Source organism: Apteryx rowi, unplaced genomic scaffold, assembly GCF_003343035.1.
Source record: "Apteryx rowi isolate R43461 unplaced genomic scaffold, aptRow1 scaffold_462, whole genome shotgun sequence".
Lineage (NCBI taxonomy): Eukaryota > Metazoa > Chordata > Aves > Apterygiformes > Apterygidae > Apteryx > Apteryx rowi.
Window position 1 is genome coordinate 175,508 of NW_020450719.1, and position 20,371 is coordinate 195,878.

The 20,371-nt window shown below is 37.0% G+C and overlaps 1 protein-coding gene across 10 annotated transcripts; it reads left to right on the forward strand.

Annotated features, from left to right (window-relative positions):
- The first annotated feature begins 45 nt into the window (after positions 1 to 45).
- Positions 46 to 19,645, forward strand: ZBTB49 (zinc finger and BTB domain containing 49). Of its 10 annotated transcripts, XM_026077801.1 has the most exons (9): positions 1,725 to 1,810; positions 2,580 to 2,722; positions 3,484 to 3,560; positions 3,907 to 4,999; positions 11,303 to 11,349; positions 15,210 to 15,283; positions 16,045 to 16,127; positions 16,227 to 16,388; positions 18,284 to 19,645. In XM_026077801.1, exons 3-9 carry the CDS (start codon positions 3,513 to 3,515, stop codon positions 18,952 to 18,954), a joined length of 2,178 nt encoding a protein of 725 aa, XP_025933586.1. In that variant the 5' UTR covers positions 1,725 to 1,810; positions 2,580 to 2,722; positions 3,484 to 3,512; the 3' UTR covers positions 18,955 to 19,645. The 10 variants fall into 10 exon arrangements, with proteins under 10 accessions (XP_025933582.1, XP_025933585.1, XP_025933583.1 ...); XM_026077797.1 differs by lacking the exons at positions 2,580 to 2,722; positions 3,484 to 3,560 and adding an exon at positions 46 to 123 and having other exon boundaries at positions 1,637 to 1,810; positions 3,873 to 4,999; XM_026077800.1 differs by lacking the exons at positions 2,580 to 2,722; positions 3,484 to 3,560 and adding an exon at positions 46 to 123 and having other exon boundaries at positions 1,637 to 1,810; positions 3,894 to 4,999.
- The last annotated feature ends 726 nt before the right edge of the window (positions 19,646 to 20,371 follow it).

The following is a 20,371-nucleotide window of genomic DNA, read 5'->3' on the forward strand; positions in this document are numbered from 1 at the left end:
CGCGCCTGCGCCGCCCCCCGCCCCCGGAAGCGGAAGGAGAAGCAGCGGAAGCGCCGCGCAGAGGGGACGGCGGGGCTGGCGCCGGCGCCGGGTGGGGATGGAGTAGGGAGGCGGCCGGAGCCGGTAAGCGCCGAGCCGGGCCGGAGCCGGTAAGCGCCGGGCCGAGCCGGCTCCTTCCCCTCGGGCGGGGGCAGCGCCCGCGGGGCCCTGCGGCCGCTGTCCCGCCGTGGCGGCCGCGCTCGGCCCCCGGCGCGGCGGCGCTAGGAGCCCGTTACCGGCTCTGCGGGGTCTCGTGGCCCCCCGCGGCGCCGCCTGGCCGGCTGCTCTCGGGGCTGAGCCCCTTCCCCCGCGCCCCGCTTACCGCCCGGCGCCGAGACAAAGCCGCCCTYGGTTCCGCTGCTGGGCGCAGCGCGCCTGAGTCCGAGCTTTACCCAGGCAGGAGCGAGGGCAGCTCGAGGGGGCAGTTTAAGCGTAACTAGCGGCTCTGCTGGGGTTGCTCGTGCCTGGGAATGGCTCAAGGAGAATGCCTTTTCCCTGGGGGAGAAAAGCACCTGATTGCTGGGAAAAGAAAGTCTGAACTCACAGGCTATTAAAGTACTTGTGGGATCCTTTGTAATGAGAAACTTGCACGAATAAAGGAATTTTCCAGCAAACAGGTGTGACTTACTTATTTTAAACCTGGTAAAAGGTACAACAGAAATAAACATACAATAGGAAAAAAGTACAATGTAATAGTGTGTCCCAATAGAATAGAAGAAAGTGAATTGCAGTTGTGCAGACTGATTTAAAATCTGGAGCCTTTAGTGTTTGTCAGAACTGAGAATGGGATAACCACTTTCTTCCCATGTTTAGCCCAAGGTGGTTTTCCTGCTTCACTGATTAGCTAAAAAATATAACTGCTAATTGTTCAAACAGTTGGGAGTCTTCCTTTCACATTTACAAGCATGGAGGAGAGGAAAGGAGAGTTGTCTTCTACTTTCTTTAAAATATGGAAGTGTAGAATGTAAATATGTGTTTTGTTGGAATAAGGTGTTAATTGTTTCCTTTTTAACCTGTTCGAAAAGTGGCTTTTAAAAAAAAAAAAATTATGTCTTATTAAATCAAAAATTACCATACTAATCTTTCTAATGAATAAGATCCATGTGGGAAATCTGCGTAGCTGCAAAAGCAATGAGTTTGATATAAATAATAGTTTTCCCATTTTTGTTTAGATGAAGAAGCTGAGGTTTTTCTCTGCAAATGTTTCTGTACTGTTGATCTTGTAGGTCTGGTATGTTTTTGCCTGAGAATCTAAATCTTGTCAGTGTTGTCTAAATTGCTTTTTTGTGGTTACAGAGTTCAGTTTATTGGCAGCACTATTAACAAGTATTTTTTGCAGAAGCTCACTGTAATAGGCAAAATTTCATTAAAAACAATATTTCCTATATTACTTTACTTCCTGCTTTGTTTCCAGTGGTGAGCAGTACTGTGATTCATCTTTAAAACAGATAAATGTCATTACAGCTCATGTTGCAGCTCTAAACTGAAGTCTGTTTCCTTCAGGAGCAAAAGGAAATTGTAAAAATGTTCTTCATATTCTAAATTTATTTTGCAAATAAATATTAAAAATTCATCTGAGCATTTTATTTCATTGTAGGTAATTTACGTGATTATCTAGCATGGACACTGTTGCTAGCCATAGCTGTCATCTTCTCCAGCAGCTACATGAACAACGTATTCAGGGTCTTCTCTGTGACTGCATGTTGGTGGTAAAAGGTGTCTGCTTTAAAGCACACAAAAATGTGTTAGCTGCTTTCAGTCAATATTTCAGGTATGTAGTAGAAAAGTTTTCTACTAATGAACTGAATGCTATCAGTTGAGTTTATCTCCAAGAAAGTTATTTTTCTGCTATTTACAGACTACAACAACTATTAGAGTTTAAACGGAAAAAATAAATTGCTTGGCCAGAGATAAATCTGTATCTTTTATTTTGACTAATTTAAAACTGAGGTCATCCTAATTTATTTTCTGGACATGTCTAGTTAACTGCTCAACTGTTAGGCTTTGGAATTGTCTTTTTCATTACTTGTTTACAGTGCCTTGTATAACGGATTCTGGTGTGGACCTGCAGCCAGTATTTCAGTATAAAAAGATAACAGTTTAAAAGGAGCATAGTCCTGCGTGAACAGAGCCACATGAGGGATATAATGGATGAAACAATTCACATTATCCACTTCTGTTTGATAGTGTCCAAAAATAAAATTTGAATATAGGTATAAATATTGAATCTCTATTTAGAACTAATTCTCACAGAGACTGTGCCTGTGTTTTAAAGTATACAGCTGGCTCAGGAAGCAGTGTCACTGATTTCTTTCCCTGTGCTATGGCCCCACAGTCTACGCCCAACTATTTTGGGATGTTGGGTTACCTAATTTAGTGTTTACCTTAGTTGGGAGTAAACTGGTAGATATTGAAGTTTTTTAGACCTTGCTTCTTGAAGCATCTCTAAAGCTTGACTGCCAATTCTAATGGAAGAAAGATTTTTGTATTACTACCAAGGAAAAAAGGAAACAGGTTGATTTTATTTTTTTCTCTTATAGTGTTGTAATCCTGATGATGAAGTGGATTTATGCTTAAAGACCTTGAGCTGAATTTTCAAAATAGTGGAAGAGAATTAGGCACTCAACTAGTATTAAAATTCTGTGGGACATAGGTGACTAATTCATTTAGACTCTCAACCCAGGTATGCTTACTGTAGTTCTGGTTTTAATATAGATAGTATGGGCTGAATTTATGGAAGAATTTGAATATGTGCACTGGCTTCAGAGTGGCATGTAAGGATGAGGATGATACAAGTTAAGTACAGGGATACCTCTGAAACCCTATATTTTTAAAGCTTAAGCCTAGACTCCCATTTGCTTAAGATTCAGAGCTCATTGCAGTTCTGTTCACCATTAAAGAAAACCTAATTGGAGAATTACCCAAGAAGAGTAATAATCAAGTTGAGGGCATTTTTTTGTGTAGGAAAATTGCCACATAGGAGTGACCTGACCCCATTTATATATCCTTTTTGTGGGAATACCAGGTTAGAGACTGGGGGTTTTGATGAAAGAGTTTCTGACTGAGGCAGGGTACCAAGCCACTCAGTCTAGGACTAGTTATGCATATGAAGAAGTACACCTCTGACACTAGGAATACTTTATGTCAAATAATAAGTTTTCTGAATTCAGATACTTTAAGGACTTGATTCTGCGGAGATTGGTTGGACTTTTACTGGTTCTTATTCAGTACTAGTAGAATAATACTTTTTTGAATATGCCAGAAAAGGATGAAAATATTGCCATCCTCTAGTTCACTATTATCATCCTCTTGCCTACTTGCAGAGGCAGAGCTAATGGACAATCTTTAATAAGGTTTACTGGTAATGCTTGATGGAAAAGCTCAGTTGCCAGAGGGGAACACTTTAATTTTGCTGACTTTGAGGTCTGTCTTTCTCCTTACTAGGAAATTTCTCATGTTCTCATTTGTTTGCCATGATGGAGGTGGAAACACCATTCCAAGTCGATCAACTTTTGCAAATGGTCTGTAAATATACTGTTGCATGCAATACTTAAAAAACTTTGGATGGGAAACCACAAGTCTAGGATATGATTTCACAACAGTAAAAAACAGGCAATTAGAGTTTTAGAAAAGATTTTTACTTTGGGCCAGTGTAATAGTATAGGGCCGTTAGTATAGGGCAAATATTTGAGCAGTTTTGAGTTCTGCTGCAACAGCAATTTAGAGAAGACCATACAGTGTATGTTGTTGGTTCGTACTGGGCAGTCTGTGTATGTTTTTTTCTAATATAAGTCTATGTGAATTATTAGTGTATGTACTTGACTATTGTAAAGAACTCTGCCTTATTTCATCAGGACCCTTTTTCAGAATTCTTCAGGCCAGAAGAATGATGTCTTTCACTTGGACATTAAAAATGTAGGTGGGATAGGCCAAATCTTGGACTTCATGTACACTTCTCACCTGGATCTTAGCCAGGACAATGTACAAGCTATGTTGGATATCGCGCAGTGTCTTCAAGTGCAAAATGTGCTGAACATTTGCCACACCTTTCTAAAATCTTCTACAGCCATTGAACAGCCAGCCAGCATGCCTTGTAATAGTGTATTCTCTCTGCAAAATACTTTGACTACAGATTCCAGCTGTGCCAATGACAGTTATGGAACAAACCTATTGCATGAATGCTCACCTGACACGCAAGCTAATAAAGCCTTGATTGACCACCATTCTCATGGATCACAATCTGTTAATCTTCACGCATCCTCAGGTGATGTACAGAAACAGCCACATAACTCCTTAGATGGCAGCTGCACAGAGCTTCCTTTTAAACAGCCAAATTACTATTATAAACTACGCAACTTTTATAGTAAACAGTTCTACAAGCAAAATGCTTGCTCTAATCATGAGAGAATAACAGAACAATCCTTTTCTTACAACACATCTACAGAAATAAACACAGCAGAGAATAATTCTTGTACGGTCAATCACTCTGAATGTATTCTGGAAACCTCTGATCATTTACCATCAAACTTTCTGGTTCAGTCCTTGAATGAAGGTGCTCCAGACCAAGGTTCAGACAGCACGCTTTTACAGCCCACCAAGCAGATGCGGCTGAAAAAAGCAATACATCTCAAAAAGTTAAATTTTCTAAGGTCTCAGAAGTCTGCAGAGCAGCCACCTGAGCCTGAAAGAGATGACAGTAGAATAACAAGAGTAATTGAATCTGTAAATGAAAATACCATGGAGATGACAAATGTCAGAGTTACTGAAGAAAAAGAAACTGAAGATCTAGGTAATTCTGAGAATTTTGAACAAACTGTTGAAATGGAAAGATCTCAGGGCCCTTTGGAACAAGAAGGGCAGTCACAGACTCTTCAGTCGCAGAGGCAATATGCTTGTGAATTATGTGGGAAGGCTTTCAAACATCCAAGCAATTTGGAGCTCCATAAACGGTCTCATACAGGTACAGTTATTTGTCTGCAGGCCAAATATTTGAATTAAAGAGAATATCTTGGGTGCCTCTTGATTGAGAACTGCTGATTACAGATCAGCTTGCAAAAATGTTTCTTTATGAATAACCATATAGGAAAAAAGACTGTAAGATTGAGTGCAGTTTAGCTTACAGCTTTAGCTGTATAAAAGATTTTCCCTTTTTTTCAGAGTTCTTTTTCAAAGAATGTTATGTGATATTTCAATGAAAATTTAGTATTTTTATCTTGCATTTAGAAGAGGCAGTGCTAGCCAGTTTGTCCAGGACTCCAAGATGTATAACCATGAGAAGAGTAAATGGCCAGAAAAAGACACTACAAATCTTTGAGATGAATATATCATCAGAGAGAACTGAGCTCACTGTAGGATAGAAGCGGTTAGGTATGGCTCATGGTCTCTTTTTAAACAGTAGAAATTTACTGTATAATTAATTTACACTTTTTTTTCCTAGTGCGAACAGCTTTCATGGTTTTTTTTTTTCCTAGAAAGTAGTGCTCTTGCAGACAAGTACGCTATACAGAGGATGGGGATTTTGAAATTATTTTGTTTTAAAAACTTACAGGCAACTTTGTTTTTAAACCTAACATAGATTTATTTCTAAAAACAGCAAATATTGTTAAATATCTTTCTATTCTAGTGAAAAAATAAAACCTAATCTAACTCTGAGTTAACTAATTTGTTTGATCAGTTTAACCAGCATGTTTTATTATAGTTCTACAGCTTTAGGTATGACTTTTACTAAAGGCATTTTAAAAGGTATCTTAGCTATTCAAGTAACACAATTGATTTCAAGTCCTTGAGATGGCATAATTCATGAATAACTGGTTGAATAGTTTGCCTTTTTCTTTCCCTTTTGTGTGAATATACAAATGTATAACTCTTGATATTTTTAAGTAAACATCATTTTGCATATGAGCATACATGTGTCAGTATTTTGAAAGTATCTTAATTGATCTTAATTGATCCTTAGTGTTAAGAATTTATTTTTCTATACTACTTGTGGGGAGAAAAAAAACCCTGAAAATATGAACATTTTGCATTAGTTTCCAGAAGTTTTCACTCAGTATCTTTGAGTGCATCTGTATGTTTGCATTACTAATACTTTTTTTTAGTTTGGCCTTCTATGCAGGAGAGGCATATATGTTTGCACTTTTTGTGCATATATATCTCTTTCCTCCACCCCCTCCTCCCTCTAATATTTTTTTGTGTCTGTTACCTGATTTTAACCAACATCAACAGGTATATTTTAATTTCTTACAAGTTTCAGGAGAATAGGCGGTCAGAGCATCTAGAGGAGCCCCAACTGAGGGAGAGACTGAAATCAGTAAAACATGACTCTGTGCTAGAGAACCTACATGAGAGGGGGACCTTATCAGTACCCCAGCTATGAGTAACTTGTTAGAATTTGCACTTCTTTAGACATCTTTATTATTGGAAGGAATCTGTATTTCCTGAGTTTTGGTGCCCATTAAACTACTTGCTTTTTTACAAGTATGTTGCCTGGATGATAGACTTAATTATTGTATGTTTCGGAGTCCGATAAACCATTTAAAATAATTTTAGAAGAGGTAAGCTAAACTTTGAACCTCATGTAATATAATATAACTTAGCAAGGGTGAGAGGAGAGGCCTGGGTAATAAACATTATAGAGAAAACAGACTATGGCCCCAATGGAAGGGTTTTACGGTTTTTATTTTTTTAGACGCAGCGTGACCAGCAAACACTTACCAGTGTAGGAAATGGAAAAAGAGGAAAAGGGTTGCAATAACTTTGCATGGTTATTTAGGTTTGTTACAATTAATTTCTCTATTCTTATTTGAGGTGTGTGTATTTACACATGGTTTCACTCCAGTTGAGCTCTAGTAGATGTTTTATGTTCCTTAGCACTGCCTGATATGAACAGATAATTAGCTTATGTATACGCAGTGTAAGAAAACTGATCTTAGAATTGGATTTTTTGTTGTTGTTGCTGTATTTCTCCCTACTAATTTGAGTTTAGATTGGATCCAGGAAATCCATGTCTGTTTTGATAAGCTATGTTCTTCCAGTAGTTTTCAAAAAAATTCCACATTGAATGCCACATGTGCTAAACTGACAAAGTTTAAGAACATAGGTTTAACAAATAAGGAGCACATCAAAGAAAAAAGGGAAAATTGAGGCAAAAATATGACTGGACATACTTGTTTGCTTGCCTGTTATTTTTGGATCTTGTTTATTTGTTTTTAAGTATCTAACTGGTGCAAAAATACTTGAAAAATCAAAGTGAGCTGGATAGTGAGTAGAGTGTTAATGAAGGAAGGATCTGTAGCTGAAGATACAGGGCACATCTGTATCATCAGTATTAGGTATACTGCTAGTTAAGTAATAATTTAGTATATCATCAGAACCATTTCCATCATCCCAACCATCACTTCAGAAAGCATCGTTAAATATCACAAATTACTATCTAATCACTTTTCTTTAAAAACATTCATTTTCTACAACTGAGTAAAAGAGTAAGCAAGCATACAAGTGTTACAGTGCATATGGAAAGTCCTCCAAGTCTGGGTTTGGTGAACAGATGAAGGAAGTCAGGTACTCAAAAGGACTTTTCACATCAGGAAGCCAGTTTTTAGCCCATAAATGACCACCCTTTCAACATAAGTGCCTAGGTTGCCTGTGACGAGCAAATCAAACCTTCATAGCGTGACAGCCTGGTTGCAAGGAAAACACATGAAATTTTCTGTCCCTGAACACTAGGATTACTAAAGAATTCACAAGTTAACATAGTTGGATTGATTAAGTTGCCTGTGTGAAGCACAGACATGCTGGATGGGTTAGCTGGTTTAATTAAGTTTCTAGTGGGTATTTAAAAGAATCTCTAAATAGAACTTATTTGATGGATTGTAAGATTGATTTCAGGCTTGACTGGAAGTTAGAATTTGTTTTCATTAGATCAACTACTGTGGCAGAATCTGTGTGAAAAAAGGGAAGCAAATATGTCGCTCTTCCCCAGTAACATCTAGTCAGTGTCCTCCCCAATAACATACCCTTTTAAAAATATTATTTTCAGTGAACACTTAGTAAAGAAGAAGTGGAAAGAACACTGTTGATAGGATGGAAAAAGCCAGGAGCTAAGCTACACTGTGATGTAATATACCAGGGATCCTCAACCTTTTCACTGTGAGCTTTGCTTGAGCAAGTTGCAAGTATTCCATGCCTCGCTGGGTCCCTCTCCTGATCTCCCCAGGAACACCACTACTACCTTCAGGCCTTTCTCCACTGAAACTAGAGCACCTCAGGTTAAATACATTAGCTTTGACCCCATTACCATGCACCTTCATCTCTCTTCATTTCTTCTTGCAGACTGTACTGAACAAGAAGGGTGCAACAGAAGTTAGAAGATGTAAGGCAGAGCAAGGGTTCAGAAGTAAAGTTCCCCCGATGTTTGTTTAAGCATGCTCTTCAATGTAGTTCAGTTACTTTCCCCCCCCCCCCAAATTTCTCAATTGCTGTTGATCCACCAGTGGTGTTTGAGAAGATTTGTGAGACTGTTGGTCTCAGATAGGGTTTTGGTTAGAAATTTAACATCAGTCTTAGAGTCATAGAGTAATTTAGGTTGGAAGTGACCCCTGGAGGTTATCTTGTCCAACTCTCTGCTCAAAGCAGGTCCAGTTAGATCATGTCACTTATGACCCTGTCCAGTCAAGTTCTGAATATCTCCAATGACAGAGTATCCACAGCCTCTCCGGGCAACCTGTTCCAGTGTTTGACCATACTAGTGATGAAAAATTTTTCCCTATATCTACTCGGAATTTCCTATGTTCCAACTTGTCTGTTGCCTCTTGTCCTATCACTGTGCACCTTCAAGAAGAATCTGGTTCCATCTGTTTTCTCATTAGATAGTTTTAGACAGCAGTAAGATTTCCCCTTAGCCTTCTCATGGGTCAAAAAAAACAATTTTTTCTCAGCCTCTTTTCATACATCATATGTGCTCCAGACCACTAACCATCCTGGTGGCCCTCCGCTGGTCTTGCTCCAGTATGTCAATCTCTCTCCTGTACTGGGGAGGCCAGAACTGGACACAGTACTCCAGACATGGTCTTGCAAGTGATGAACAGAGAAGAATCATCTCCTTGGCCTACTGGCTGCCTCGCTGTACATGAAGGAAGCTAGAACCCTTGAATAATTTGGTGTTTCTGCTAAAATTCATTCCTGGAACAGGATACTTGATGTGCCAGGTGGTTTGGAATTTTATACAGATACAGATTTGTTCTCCTGGAATTATTTTGATGTTTCTTTTACAAACAAAACTTAATTTTATCTTTGTCAAGTGAAAAAAAATCCAGCTGTCTTAAATAAAGACAATGTATGCCAGTACTGTTATAATGAGACTGCATGTAGCCTGTGATAATAGTTTTGAGAAATTAGAGCATCCAATTCCCTCTTTCTCTCCCCCGGCAGTTATGTCAGGGTGGATTTTGTTCAGATGATAGTCTTTGTCAACAGTAACTTTTTGGTGCAGATCATTTTTGCAGCAATTGCCAATAATGATTTTCATCCTCCATTCCAAATTACCCCAATGCTTTTATGGTTGTCAAAAGCCTTCCCAGTTGCCAAAAGACATGGCTCCCTGTTTGTTCCCTTTATGGTTGTGCTGTCAGTACCAAAATTTAGTGTTTTGTGCCTTTAAAGCCATAATGAAACCAAGCCTGTGTATTCTTTGTAGTTGAGTTATTGTTTTCTTAATTTTTATTTTTAATCGAATAAAAGCTTTATTGAAACAGCTGTAGGATTTCCATTCTTTAATGAGTAGAAAAAGTAGATTTAGGCTTAAGCTGCTAGAATAGCTGGGGGATTGCTATCTGTCAGTGAAGCCGTATAACTGTTAATGTTTACTCTGGGGTTCAAAATCTAAGAGAATTACCCAAGAAATTAGAAAGAGATTAGAAATTAGAGAAAATCTAAGAGTCCGTGATCCTGCAATGTGCTTAAACAATATTGTCTGTATTTGGCAGTAGGAATGGAATATGGAACTTAAACACTTGGCTATTGTAAATGGTGCTCTTAACACAAGGATAGAGGAGGAGTACTGATTTAGAGATGATACTTGCTGGAAAATAAAGCTAGAAATGGCCAAGAGAGGTTCTATAAAATCAGGAAAATGATTTTAAAAAAGAAGTAAATAAAACTCTTTAGACAGGTTTTAAATTATCACCAACCTGAAACACAGTCCAAGATTTCTTTTCCTCCTAGAAATAACTGCGTTTAAATTGCAGTGCCTTACACTAGTTCTTTAGCTTCTCTGTGCCTTTGGGCCAGATTAAGTATGTATGTGCTTTTAAAATATAGACAGACTCATGAGAATATCTGTAGAAATCTGATTGTCACTGAATTCAGTAGTAATTGAGCATTTTTGGAATATTCTAGCAGATGCACAGAGATTTTATCAACAGTGTAAAAATCAGGAAACCAAGAAGAATGTAGTGAAGAAATGATCTTTATGAAATACTCTGGAAGGAAAAAGTGATTCAAAAAAGTATTTATTTCAAACTGACAGAGAATTGAAGTACTGTGCAGTCAAATTCTAGACTGAGAGTAAAGTAATTTTCAAAAACTGAAGTGGATTGCCACTAGCTTTTTTGTAAAGCTTCTCAAAGAAGCAAATGTTTTTGGAGATTCAAGAATAGCAGCTTTATACAAATTCAGAGTTCTTGGAGCAAAATACTTGGGTTAATTATCAAGTACTGTTATATAGGATAACTGAGAATTTTAAAGCAAGCATGTATTTGTTGGAAGTGAATAGTTACATGCTGATTGGAGATGTATGGTACACAATGAGCAGGGATACAGAATCCTTTCAAATCAGCTTGACTGCATTCCAGATTGTTTTTGAGAGAGGGCTTTTGTGTATACAAGGGGAAAAAACGATGCACTTCCCATAGTTTTTGTTGTTACTGCAGTATAGCCCTGTCATCTACTCTATTCTTCCTGGAGGTATGCTTCTTCCCTTTGGAAAAAAATATTCTAAAAAATTACAGAACATTCCCATTCATATTGGAACTCTTCCACTGACTTTCTTGAAACATAAATTCTGTTTCTAAGCAACTCTGCCTTAAAAGTTTAATGCTAAATGCAGAACTTCCCTCTTAAATCCCCTTAAATACATGGGTAAGTGTCCTTTTGAGGATATCTTTACTTTTACATAATATGTTTTAAAAGGAAGCATACCAAATTGAAACATTTGTATTCTTTTGCAACTATTAGAAGTTCTATGTTCTGTTTCTTCTCCTTTTAGGTGAGAAACCTTTTGAATGTAACATTTGTGGGAAACACTTCTCACAGGTGGGAATATTTTATTTTATGGTACTTACACTTGAAAATGAAATGCATCTATGTATTGATTCTAAAAATAAATTTGGATGGTTTCAGGTCTATAGATTAGATGTTTTTGCTCAGACAGACCTGACTTTACAGATAAAATATTTAAATGTATCACTTGAAAATATCAAATTTAATGTTTTAGATTTCTTTGACATGTTTTGTACCTTTGATTCTGTCCACCCTCAGATGTCTGTTATGTATTTTTTTCTTCCAGTGAATATTTAGCTATATAGAGTCACAACTGTCTTTAAAATATAGAGAGCGTGCCTTCTCAGACTGTGCTTTTGCCTTATGCTTAGGGGTATGTTGTGAATAGCATTTTTACATAAATGTCTGAAACAAATACAGGTTAGAATTTTATATAATTTGATGTATTCATAATACAGTTTATCTTCCTAAATAGCAAAAATGAAGCATATTTTTTGAAAGTCAGCTAAAAATTTTCATTTGTAGAAGAAATTTTCAGCAGAATCTATCTTAAAAAAAAAAAAAAAAAAGCTCTTGAAATTCCCTTTTCATATGCAGGCCCTAAGCCTTAGCTGTCTTATTTATCTTCCAATGCTTACTTAGTGTTCAAGATACAACAATTCACGGATAGTTCTACAAATTTGGTGCCTAATTATCTCACTTATGTTTCCAAAATTTCTACTTTTGTTTCAATTTTTTTGGTTGGAATATTTGCACCTAAGTATGGCAAGACAGTAGGCAGGTGCATATTTTAATACTAAGTTTGTTTAATAATTGTAGTTGAATAACTTTGGTCTTTTTTATTGGTCTTGGCTTACGGAATAGGTTCATGGGGTCTTTGTCCAAACCCACACCAGTGCCCATGCTTGCTTTTTCCCCAGTTTTGCAGGCCACCAGTGGGACTTTTTTGACCCATGGATCTGGTGCAGTTGCACGCTCCACTCTGTCACGGAGTGTGGATATAACACTACAGGCAGTGAGCAATGCTGTTGCATCATGCTTATCAAGCTGTTTTGAACAAAGCTGGGTCTGCTTCTTAGCCATTTCATATAGCATTTTCATTCATTTTGATGACTGAACTTCCACTTCTCTCTTTTTAATAACTAGATATTTCCCACAACTGAATTGCATTAGAAGTACTTTTGGCAAATGGCATGGTATTTTGAAGATTTGATTATTCCTGTGGGGGAGAGGAAATAAAAGAGCTGCACATAGCATCTATGACAGATTCTTCCTAAAACATGCATTGCTTCTCTTTAGTTTAAAAAAAAAAAAAAGAAGAAGAAAAAAAATTCATGCCTTTTAAACATCCTTAAACAGCTTCCCTTCCCTCAGTTGTCTGAAGGTATAGGTAGATAAATAGCAATGGACAGTACTGACACTTGCAAAATACGAGCCATAATGTTCAGCTTGCATGTTACAATTTTTCTCTGGTTGTAAAAGGGAACTTGCGTACCTCTGAGATGCTTTCTCTCTTTATTATGCAGATAAAGTAAGGCTCCTCCTACTAGAAAGTACTTTCTGCTTAAAAGACCATTTCTGATCATGTTCCATGTTTATCTTCTCAGTCTGCAAACACAGAAATAGTAACACTTGTCTTATTTAAGCTTTCGTGTCGTGTGTTTTTGAGACAATCCTGCTGCTGTGCCGAGTAGGTCAGCTGCTGTTGAGTTTAACTGATGTTCCGTGTGATGCAATGTGAAACAGAAAATGAAGAAAGCAGGGAAAATTAAAACAGGAGCTCGTAGTCTGGAACAAATAACCATAAATGTCTTTGATTTTTGGAGAAAAAGGGGCCTTTTGTACATCCAAGCTTCACCTTGCCTTACGCCTAGGATGCATAGTTGCTATGTGATACTTCCCTTGCTAGTGCCAGTATATCAAGCCTCACCTCCTGACTACCTTCCTCTGTAGAGCTCCTTTTTGGGGATGATACACATTAGTTTCTTCTCTTTAAAACGTGCCAGGTGCAAATTGTAATAGAATTGGTCTAGCAGGTCTCGCTCTAGTCTCTAAATTTATGGGAAGCGTTATGCAACCAAGTTCAGTAAGAGGATTCTTCTGCGCATATTTGTTTTTCTTTTCACTGAAATGCCAGCAAAAATCCTCTTCTACTTTTTCATTTAGACAGCATGTTATGCCTTAACCAAGTTTGCATTAACACCTTACAAGCATAGTGAGAATACAGGTTGCTGATATTTCTATCTTTTTTTTTTTCTTTCTCTGAACAGCTAATAACAAGCTTGTGGCCTCATGAGGGGGAAGTTGTGTACATTTGTAGTCAGAAAGTGGATCTACTCTCTACTCTGTGTAAAATGCTTTTATTATAGACTAAAAATGCCTGGGCAGGAGCTACTTCAGAATAACTGTTGCACTTCAAATTTACACCCTGTCTTAATCCAAAATAGCTTTCAAATGCAGATGATATGGTTTGTTTTCTGGCACGGGTGGAGGTAAAGGTTCTGGGGTTTGTATGTCTGTCTCAGATGGATGTCTGCCTAAAAATCCTCTGCCTAAAAATCCCCTGCCTTTGCAAAGCACAAATTACTCCATGGAGAAGTTAGTTTAGTCCATCTCCTTCTCAAAATAGGGCTGTAGGTTCTGTGCATTCCTCTGAGCCCTGTGCCGATGCCCCTCGCTAAGTGGATTTCAGCATTACGAACTCTGGCCCGAGAGCACAATGGTTCAGGCTAATTTCTGCCTGCAAAGGTTCTGCACGTTGGTTACGGAAAGCTCTTCCGGGTGCAGATGGTGACTCGTTCAATACTGTCTTCTGTGTGTGTGTGTGTCTGCAATGCTTTAGCTTCGGTATTTCATAAACTATGATTACAATGAGTGATCATTAAGTGTAATTTATATGTGAGGCAGTCAGAAGAAGTTCCTGACGGATACATTTTTGTTGCCTTACTGTGATTAGGGAGGTCATGATCATCTTTGAAGCCCCAGTTTTCTCTCATCATAGAAAGGACTTAATGTTCCATTTGAGCTGTGCTTAGACTAGGCAGCTACCCAGCAAGGAGCACCAAAGGGTTAAAAACCGACTCCAGAAGTATACACTATTTTTCGGGAACATTTGCAGCTCTTCAGTCCAGATTAGCTGTATCTTGTGCTTTGAGAACTGGAGTCGTAGTGGATTAGTTACTCAGAAAAACTAGTGGTTTAAAGAAAATGTTGGCATTAGCAAGATGTATTTGTATAGTTGTCATTAGCTGCTTTCCCTGCTAGACTAGCATGATCTTTACAAGACTGGGAGAGGGGAGATGTGTAAGGAAAAGTAGCTGCCAGTAAGTTCATTTGTTCGCTTCTGTACTTCCTGTGCCGTTTTCTTTTGATGTGAGTAAATAGTTACAGCTTTGAAACACTTAGTTCTGAGTTCTGTATGGACAGAAAAAATGTTTACCTTTTTTTGGTTCTTTTTAACCCCCTGATAGGTGAATTCAGACATCCTGATGTAACACTATTTTATTTGTAGGACAGGGAAAAGGAGACTAAGATAAATGAAATTACTAGTAAGCTTTCTTTTTGAATGCAATCTAGATAATGTCCATTTTTTTCAGTTTTAATTGCATCTGTTTTCAAATGTAGGTCTTTCGTTTTCCTCATTGTTTGGTTCTAGGCTTCTTTCTTTCTTTGTTTTTTTTCTGTTTTTATTGTCAATGTATAACTTCACAATTAGGAATCTACATAGTAGTCTTTCTCACTAGTTGTGAATGCTTCAGTATCTACATGCTTTGTAGTCTTCACTGCTTTAAACCTAGGAATAAAAAGCCAGTCTGGTAGCTCCCCTTGTTCTTTTTATCTCTATACCACAACAGGCTGGTTGAATTTAAATGTTTAAATTATTGTCCCTTCAGGCAGGTAATCTGCAGACACACTTACGTCGACATTCTGGTGAAAAGCCGTACATTTGTGAAATCTGCGGGAAAAGGTAAGTATAACTGTTGATCCTGGTAAAATTAACCTAATAAAATTTAAATATTATGTTCAGGTTTTCTTTTATCTTCATGATAAACTAATGGTCAAGAGTTAAGGCTGCTGATGTTTTTTTTGGATAAAAGCTGATAGGGTTACATGTGTAATGATGGGTTTAAAATACATAAAAGCATGCAAATGTATTGTTGCAAGTCTCAATAAGAGAAACATGTCAGCACATTCATATAGTCTGTGGTCTTAGTTTTTTGTATATTGGTATCTTTAGTTAAGGACGTACTATTGTTCGTATGTGGGCAGTTTGATTCGCAATAAATTATGTATTTCTGTACCTTTCTGTAACAGCTTTTTTTCCCATTATTTGTCATGTAATTTAAATTTTTGTTAAATTTTCTGAAAATTATGCAGTAAGGAAAAGCTTGACAGAATTAAGCGAAGTGTTAAATATTGCTGCCTTCTGCTAACAGGCGGCAAAATAATTAATTTAGGAGTGGCATTACTATTTAAACTGAGTGAAATGAAGAATAAAGTAGTAACATTAATGGTGAACAATTTTTGCTTGTGTAGTATCAATTTAAATGGACATTGCCAACTTCAGAATATTTTTCTTAAATGTATCCATTTGGGTGTCTGTATTTTAGATTTTAATCTTTGCTGAGATCATCAGGCATTTATTATAGTTGATTTCCATGTGATATTCAGTTTAGGAAAATAAAGGGCTTATAAAGACAGTAATTTGGTTTCCATATTCTGTTACAGATTTGCTGCTTCTGGTGATGTTCAGCGTCATATTATTATTCATTCTGGAGAAAAACCTCATCTGTGTGATATCTGTGGCAGAGGTATGTAAAAGCCAAAGTTTCTGCCTCTAAGGTGTTTTTTTTGTTTTTTGATTGAAATGTAAGGAGTCATGTTAATCTCAATGTTTGACATTTTTCTAGGATTTAGTAACTTCAGTAATTTAAAGGAGCACAAAAAGACCCATACAGCAGATAAAGTATTCACCTGTGATGAGTGTGGAAAGTCATTTAACATGCAACGAAAATTAGTGAAGCACAGAATTAGGCATACAGGAGAGAGACCATACAGCTGTTCAGCATGTGGTAAGATTTGCTGTGCATATTTTTGATGTGTGTTTGTTTTTTAAATGGTAAGTAGGCTATACTGTACCAGCAAATAACAAATAATCACAATGATTTTAAATTGGAATGAATACTTTGCTGTCAAAGTTTTTCACAAAGCTTTTCACAAAGCCTTCTGTCTTGCATGCCTCACAGTTTATCATTTGGCTTACTAAACTGTTTTAACTATTGCAAATAAATTCAAAAGTGAATTTCAAATGAAGAATATGCAAAAGAAATAAGAGGAATCAACATGCAATGTATACATGCAATGTTGATACATACAATTTTGCTATGGAAATACTGATTTGTATTGCTGCTTCAAAATATCATTTATTTTCAATATTGCCATTTCTGGTGGAAAATTAAGTTCAGTATGTCTTGGCTATCAACAGAAATCATCTTTTTTTTTTCTTCCTTTCTTTCTTTCCTTTTTTTTTTTTTGTTTGAATTAAATATTGTTTGGCTGTAACTGCATTCAACAAAAGAGTTGATAGTAACCTTTTGTTCCTTTGCTTCAACTTCTGGAATAAAATCAAAACTTCATACCAAAGAATACTGGTTTTCAAAATCTGCTGGATAGATCATACTTCCAGTTTGTCTCAAAATTGCTCTTTGATCAATGATTCATCCTTACAGAACGTAGACCATAGTTCCCAGAAATTGCATTGTCTATCTTTATCTCTGATGTTACTTAGCATCCTGCATAATACTTACTTTTCTGCTCTTAAGTGCTATTTCAATATAAGTTCATTCAAGTTCTCAAGAATCAGCTTTGGAGGAAGATAGTTATTATATGACAATGTCAAACTGCAGTATGTCTTTTTTTAAATGTCTTGAGGCAACAAGAAAAATTTTAATTATCAGGAGATCTTGTATCAGAGGGAGGAAATACAGACACACAGGCTATGAAAGAATAAACACACAGTTGCTTTGCTGCCATTAAAATAGGCTTATTTTCCTCCTGTCTTGTAATGGCCTTTTGATTACTTTTCCTATTAGCCAGGTCATCTTGTACTGAGAAAGCAAAAATCTTATATGAAGAGACCAAAAGAACTAATTCACATTATGCAAAAACTCCCCATATATTATTCTGGAAATTTTACTTATCCCATTTAATGGCTTTTCCAAAGAATAATCTTGGCAATAGCATGAAAAGAATAATGCTGATAATTATGCTGCTCAGTAGCCTGTAGATCAAAATAAAATAGTCCTTAGACTTGGTCCAGAGTTCTGCTGCACTCCTATACTTTGTCTTGGTTCAACTTCAGTCACTTTTTTCATTGCAATGTGGTATTAAATTGAGATTATATGAGTGTGTGGCTCTGAGAATAGACGAACAGTTGAATGTTTTATTATATTTTAATATTTACAGCAATGACAAATTACAGTGTTAGCACTAGTTCTCTGGCTAGAATCTATCAAAGTTAGACTGCTGCATTATGTTAGCTCACAGTTAACCAGGAAGCTAACTCTGTCCATCAGCTGTTTGAGAAAAGTTCCTCTGTAATGAACAAATCATTGGTTTTGATGATGCAGTTCTCATTGGGAGAATCTATTTGGAAACTTGACACAAGACTGACAGAAGACTGACACAAACTGAAAGCAGTCACAACTTTCAAATACTAATGGATATTCCTGTCTCTGGAGACAAAAACTAAAGTGTTGAGAAACACAAGACATCAAATCAGGTCAAGAAGAAGAAACAAGTAATTGAATTGTAAAAATAGAAGGAACTTGCCTGAACCTGTTTTAGATAAGTAAAATATCACAATTAGAACAAACCATTGCTTATCACTTGATATTTTCTCAAATTAAAACTTGTTTATGCACTTGTAATAAGAACAAGGTCTAAATATATCACTTCTATCTTGTAGGGAAATGTTTTGCAGGCTCTGGTGACCTGCGTAGACATGTGAGGACTCATACAGGAGAAAAGCCCTATACCTGTGAAACTTGTAACAAATGCTTCACTCGCTCAGCTGTTCTACGGCGGCACAAGAAAATGCATTGCAAAGCCACTGATGAAGGTCCAAACACACTAGATGAATTTACTCAAGGGATTGAAACTTCTGATCTTGACAAATCTCAGAGTTCTGACTCATTTGCCCAAGAAATGTCTGTTACTTTGTTACCAGTGTCAGTTAAATTTCCCATTCGTCCAAGTGGAAATTCAACTGAATTTGATAATTCTGCAGATTCTTACTGTAAGTTGCGATCAATGATTCAACACCATGACTCAGCAAACCAACAGAAACTGAATATGGATTCTGCAAAACTCCCAAAAGCTCAGACACAGCAAACTCCTCCACCATCTTACACTTACACAGATGTAGATGTGTCTTCTGCAGAAGAACCCCTACAATCTGATAGTATTTCCATGATTCGTTCCTCTATGGTTAGCTTGGACAGTCATTGTAATGATCCACTAGGCAGTCGGACATCATCTGCTGCATATAAGAGTAATGAAGGACCGTTCTTCTCCAGCATGACCCTCTGGGGCTTAGCTATGAAGACTTTGCAGAATGAAAGTGAATTGGAACAATGAGGACTCAGGCTACTGAATCAAAACTTCTTTGAGGAGGCATTTCATGTGAAAGATAAGTCTGTGCTGTGATTACAGTGCTATAGAGAGAGATCTGAGTTAGTTTTTAAGTCAGCTTGTTTGCATACTGGTAGAAATCAAGATACGTAGGCCCAGAACCCAGTGCAAGGCTGCCTTTACACTGCTGCTCGGCAAGGTTCAAATCCAGTTTGGGGGACCTTTGTTCTTCTGTGATTGCCCTGTGTAGCTGGTGTGTTGCCAGGATTTGTTACCTTCCATTCAGCTGTGTATTTTTGATCTGCTAATGGAAGAAAGAATGGCACAATGTCTAATTTCATGGTATGGCTGCAATTCAAGTATGGGTCATCAGAGTTGTGTGAGGATGTAGATATGAAAAGAGGAGAATAATGAACAAATCATTAGTGAACCTGAGTTTGAATAGTGGCTTTCTTACCCAGTAGGACCATTGGTTTACATGACTTGAGTATTGTGATATTAAAATTAAATGTTAAATACTGGACAATATTTGTTATAGTGCAAAGTAACTGTATATCTAGAAACTTTATTTTTTTTACAATAAAAGCCCTTTTTTTTAGTATTTTATAAACTATTTTGCACAGAAGATTATTTGTACAATGAAGACCAAAATCAGGAAATGGCTAACTTAATTTGAATAAAGGGAGTTTGTTTTACATTCTGTCTTAATTGCTCCATGTGTTTCATCTTTTTATGAAAGCTTTTCAATAACATAATTCCATCTATTCCAGATATCTCTGTACAAGTGCTAAGGGGTATATCATCACAAGAAGAGATGCATTGTAAAATAAATGCAATCAATACACCAGTAGATAGTCTTGCATATCAGAGTATTAGTATAAAGCATTGACTAATTAATGCTATGAATAGACTGTTCCTGGAAAGAAGCTTTGCTACAGGCCTTTTTCTGCTTTGGTCCTTGAAATGGTAGTATTCTTTTCAGTATATATCTGTTCCTGCCTTTCAGGCCAGTTACTACAATCATTTGAGTTTTGCCAGCCTAAATTTTTTTACAACCAATCAAAAAGTTTTAACAATGTGTTCTCAAGCTTTATGCCAAAATATTCTGTAAATACTGTAGTTTCTGAAATGAAAATGCCCCTGTACTAACAGCCCTTTCTCTGAAGTTCATCCATAGGCTGGAAAGTCTGAGTTTGAAGTACATATTTCACATATGCTATAAGGAGTCTCTGTGTTCACCATTAGGAAGACAGCTGTGAGTACTGATATCTGTAGTAATATCTGATAACACTGCAAAACTGGAATTGAACTTGCGTGGAAAATAGTCCAATATTTATTTGGGTCTACAAAATCACATAAACCTCCCAAACAGCTGTTTGTATGAAAATGTTGGTTGTAAAAAGAAGCAGTTTGTAGGCTAAGA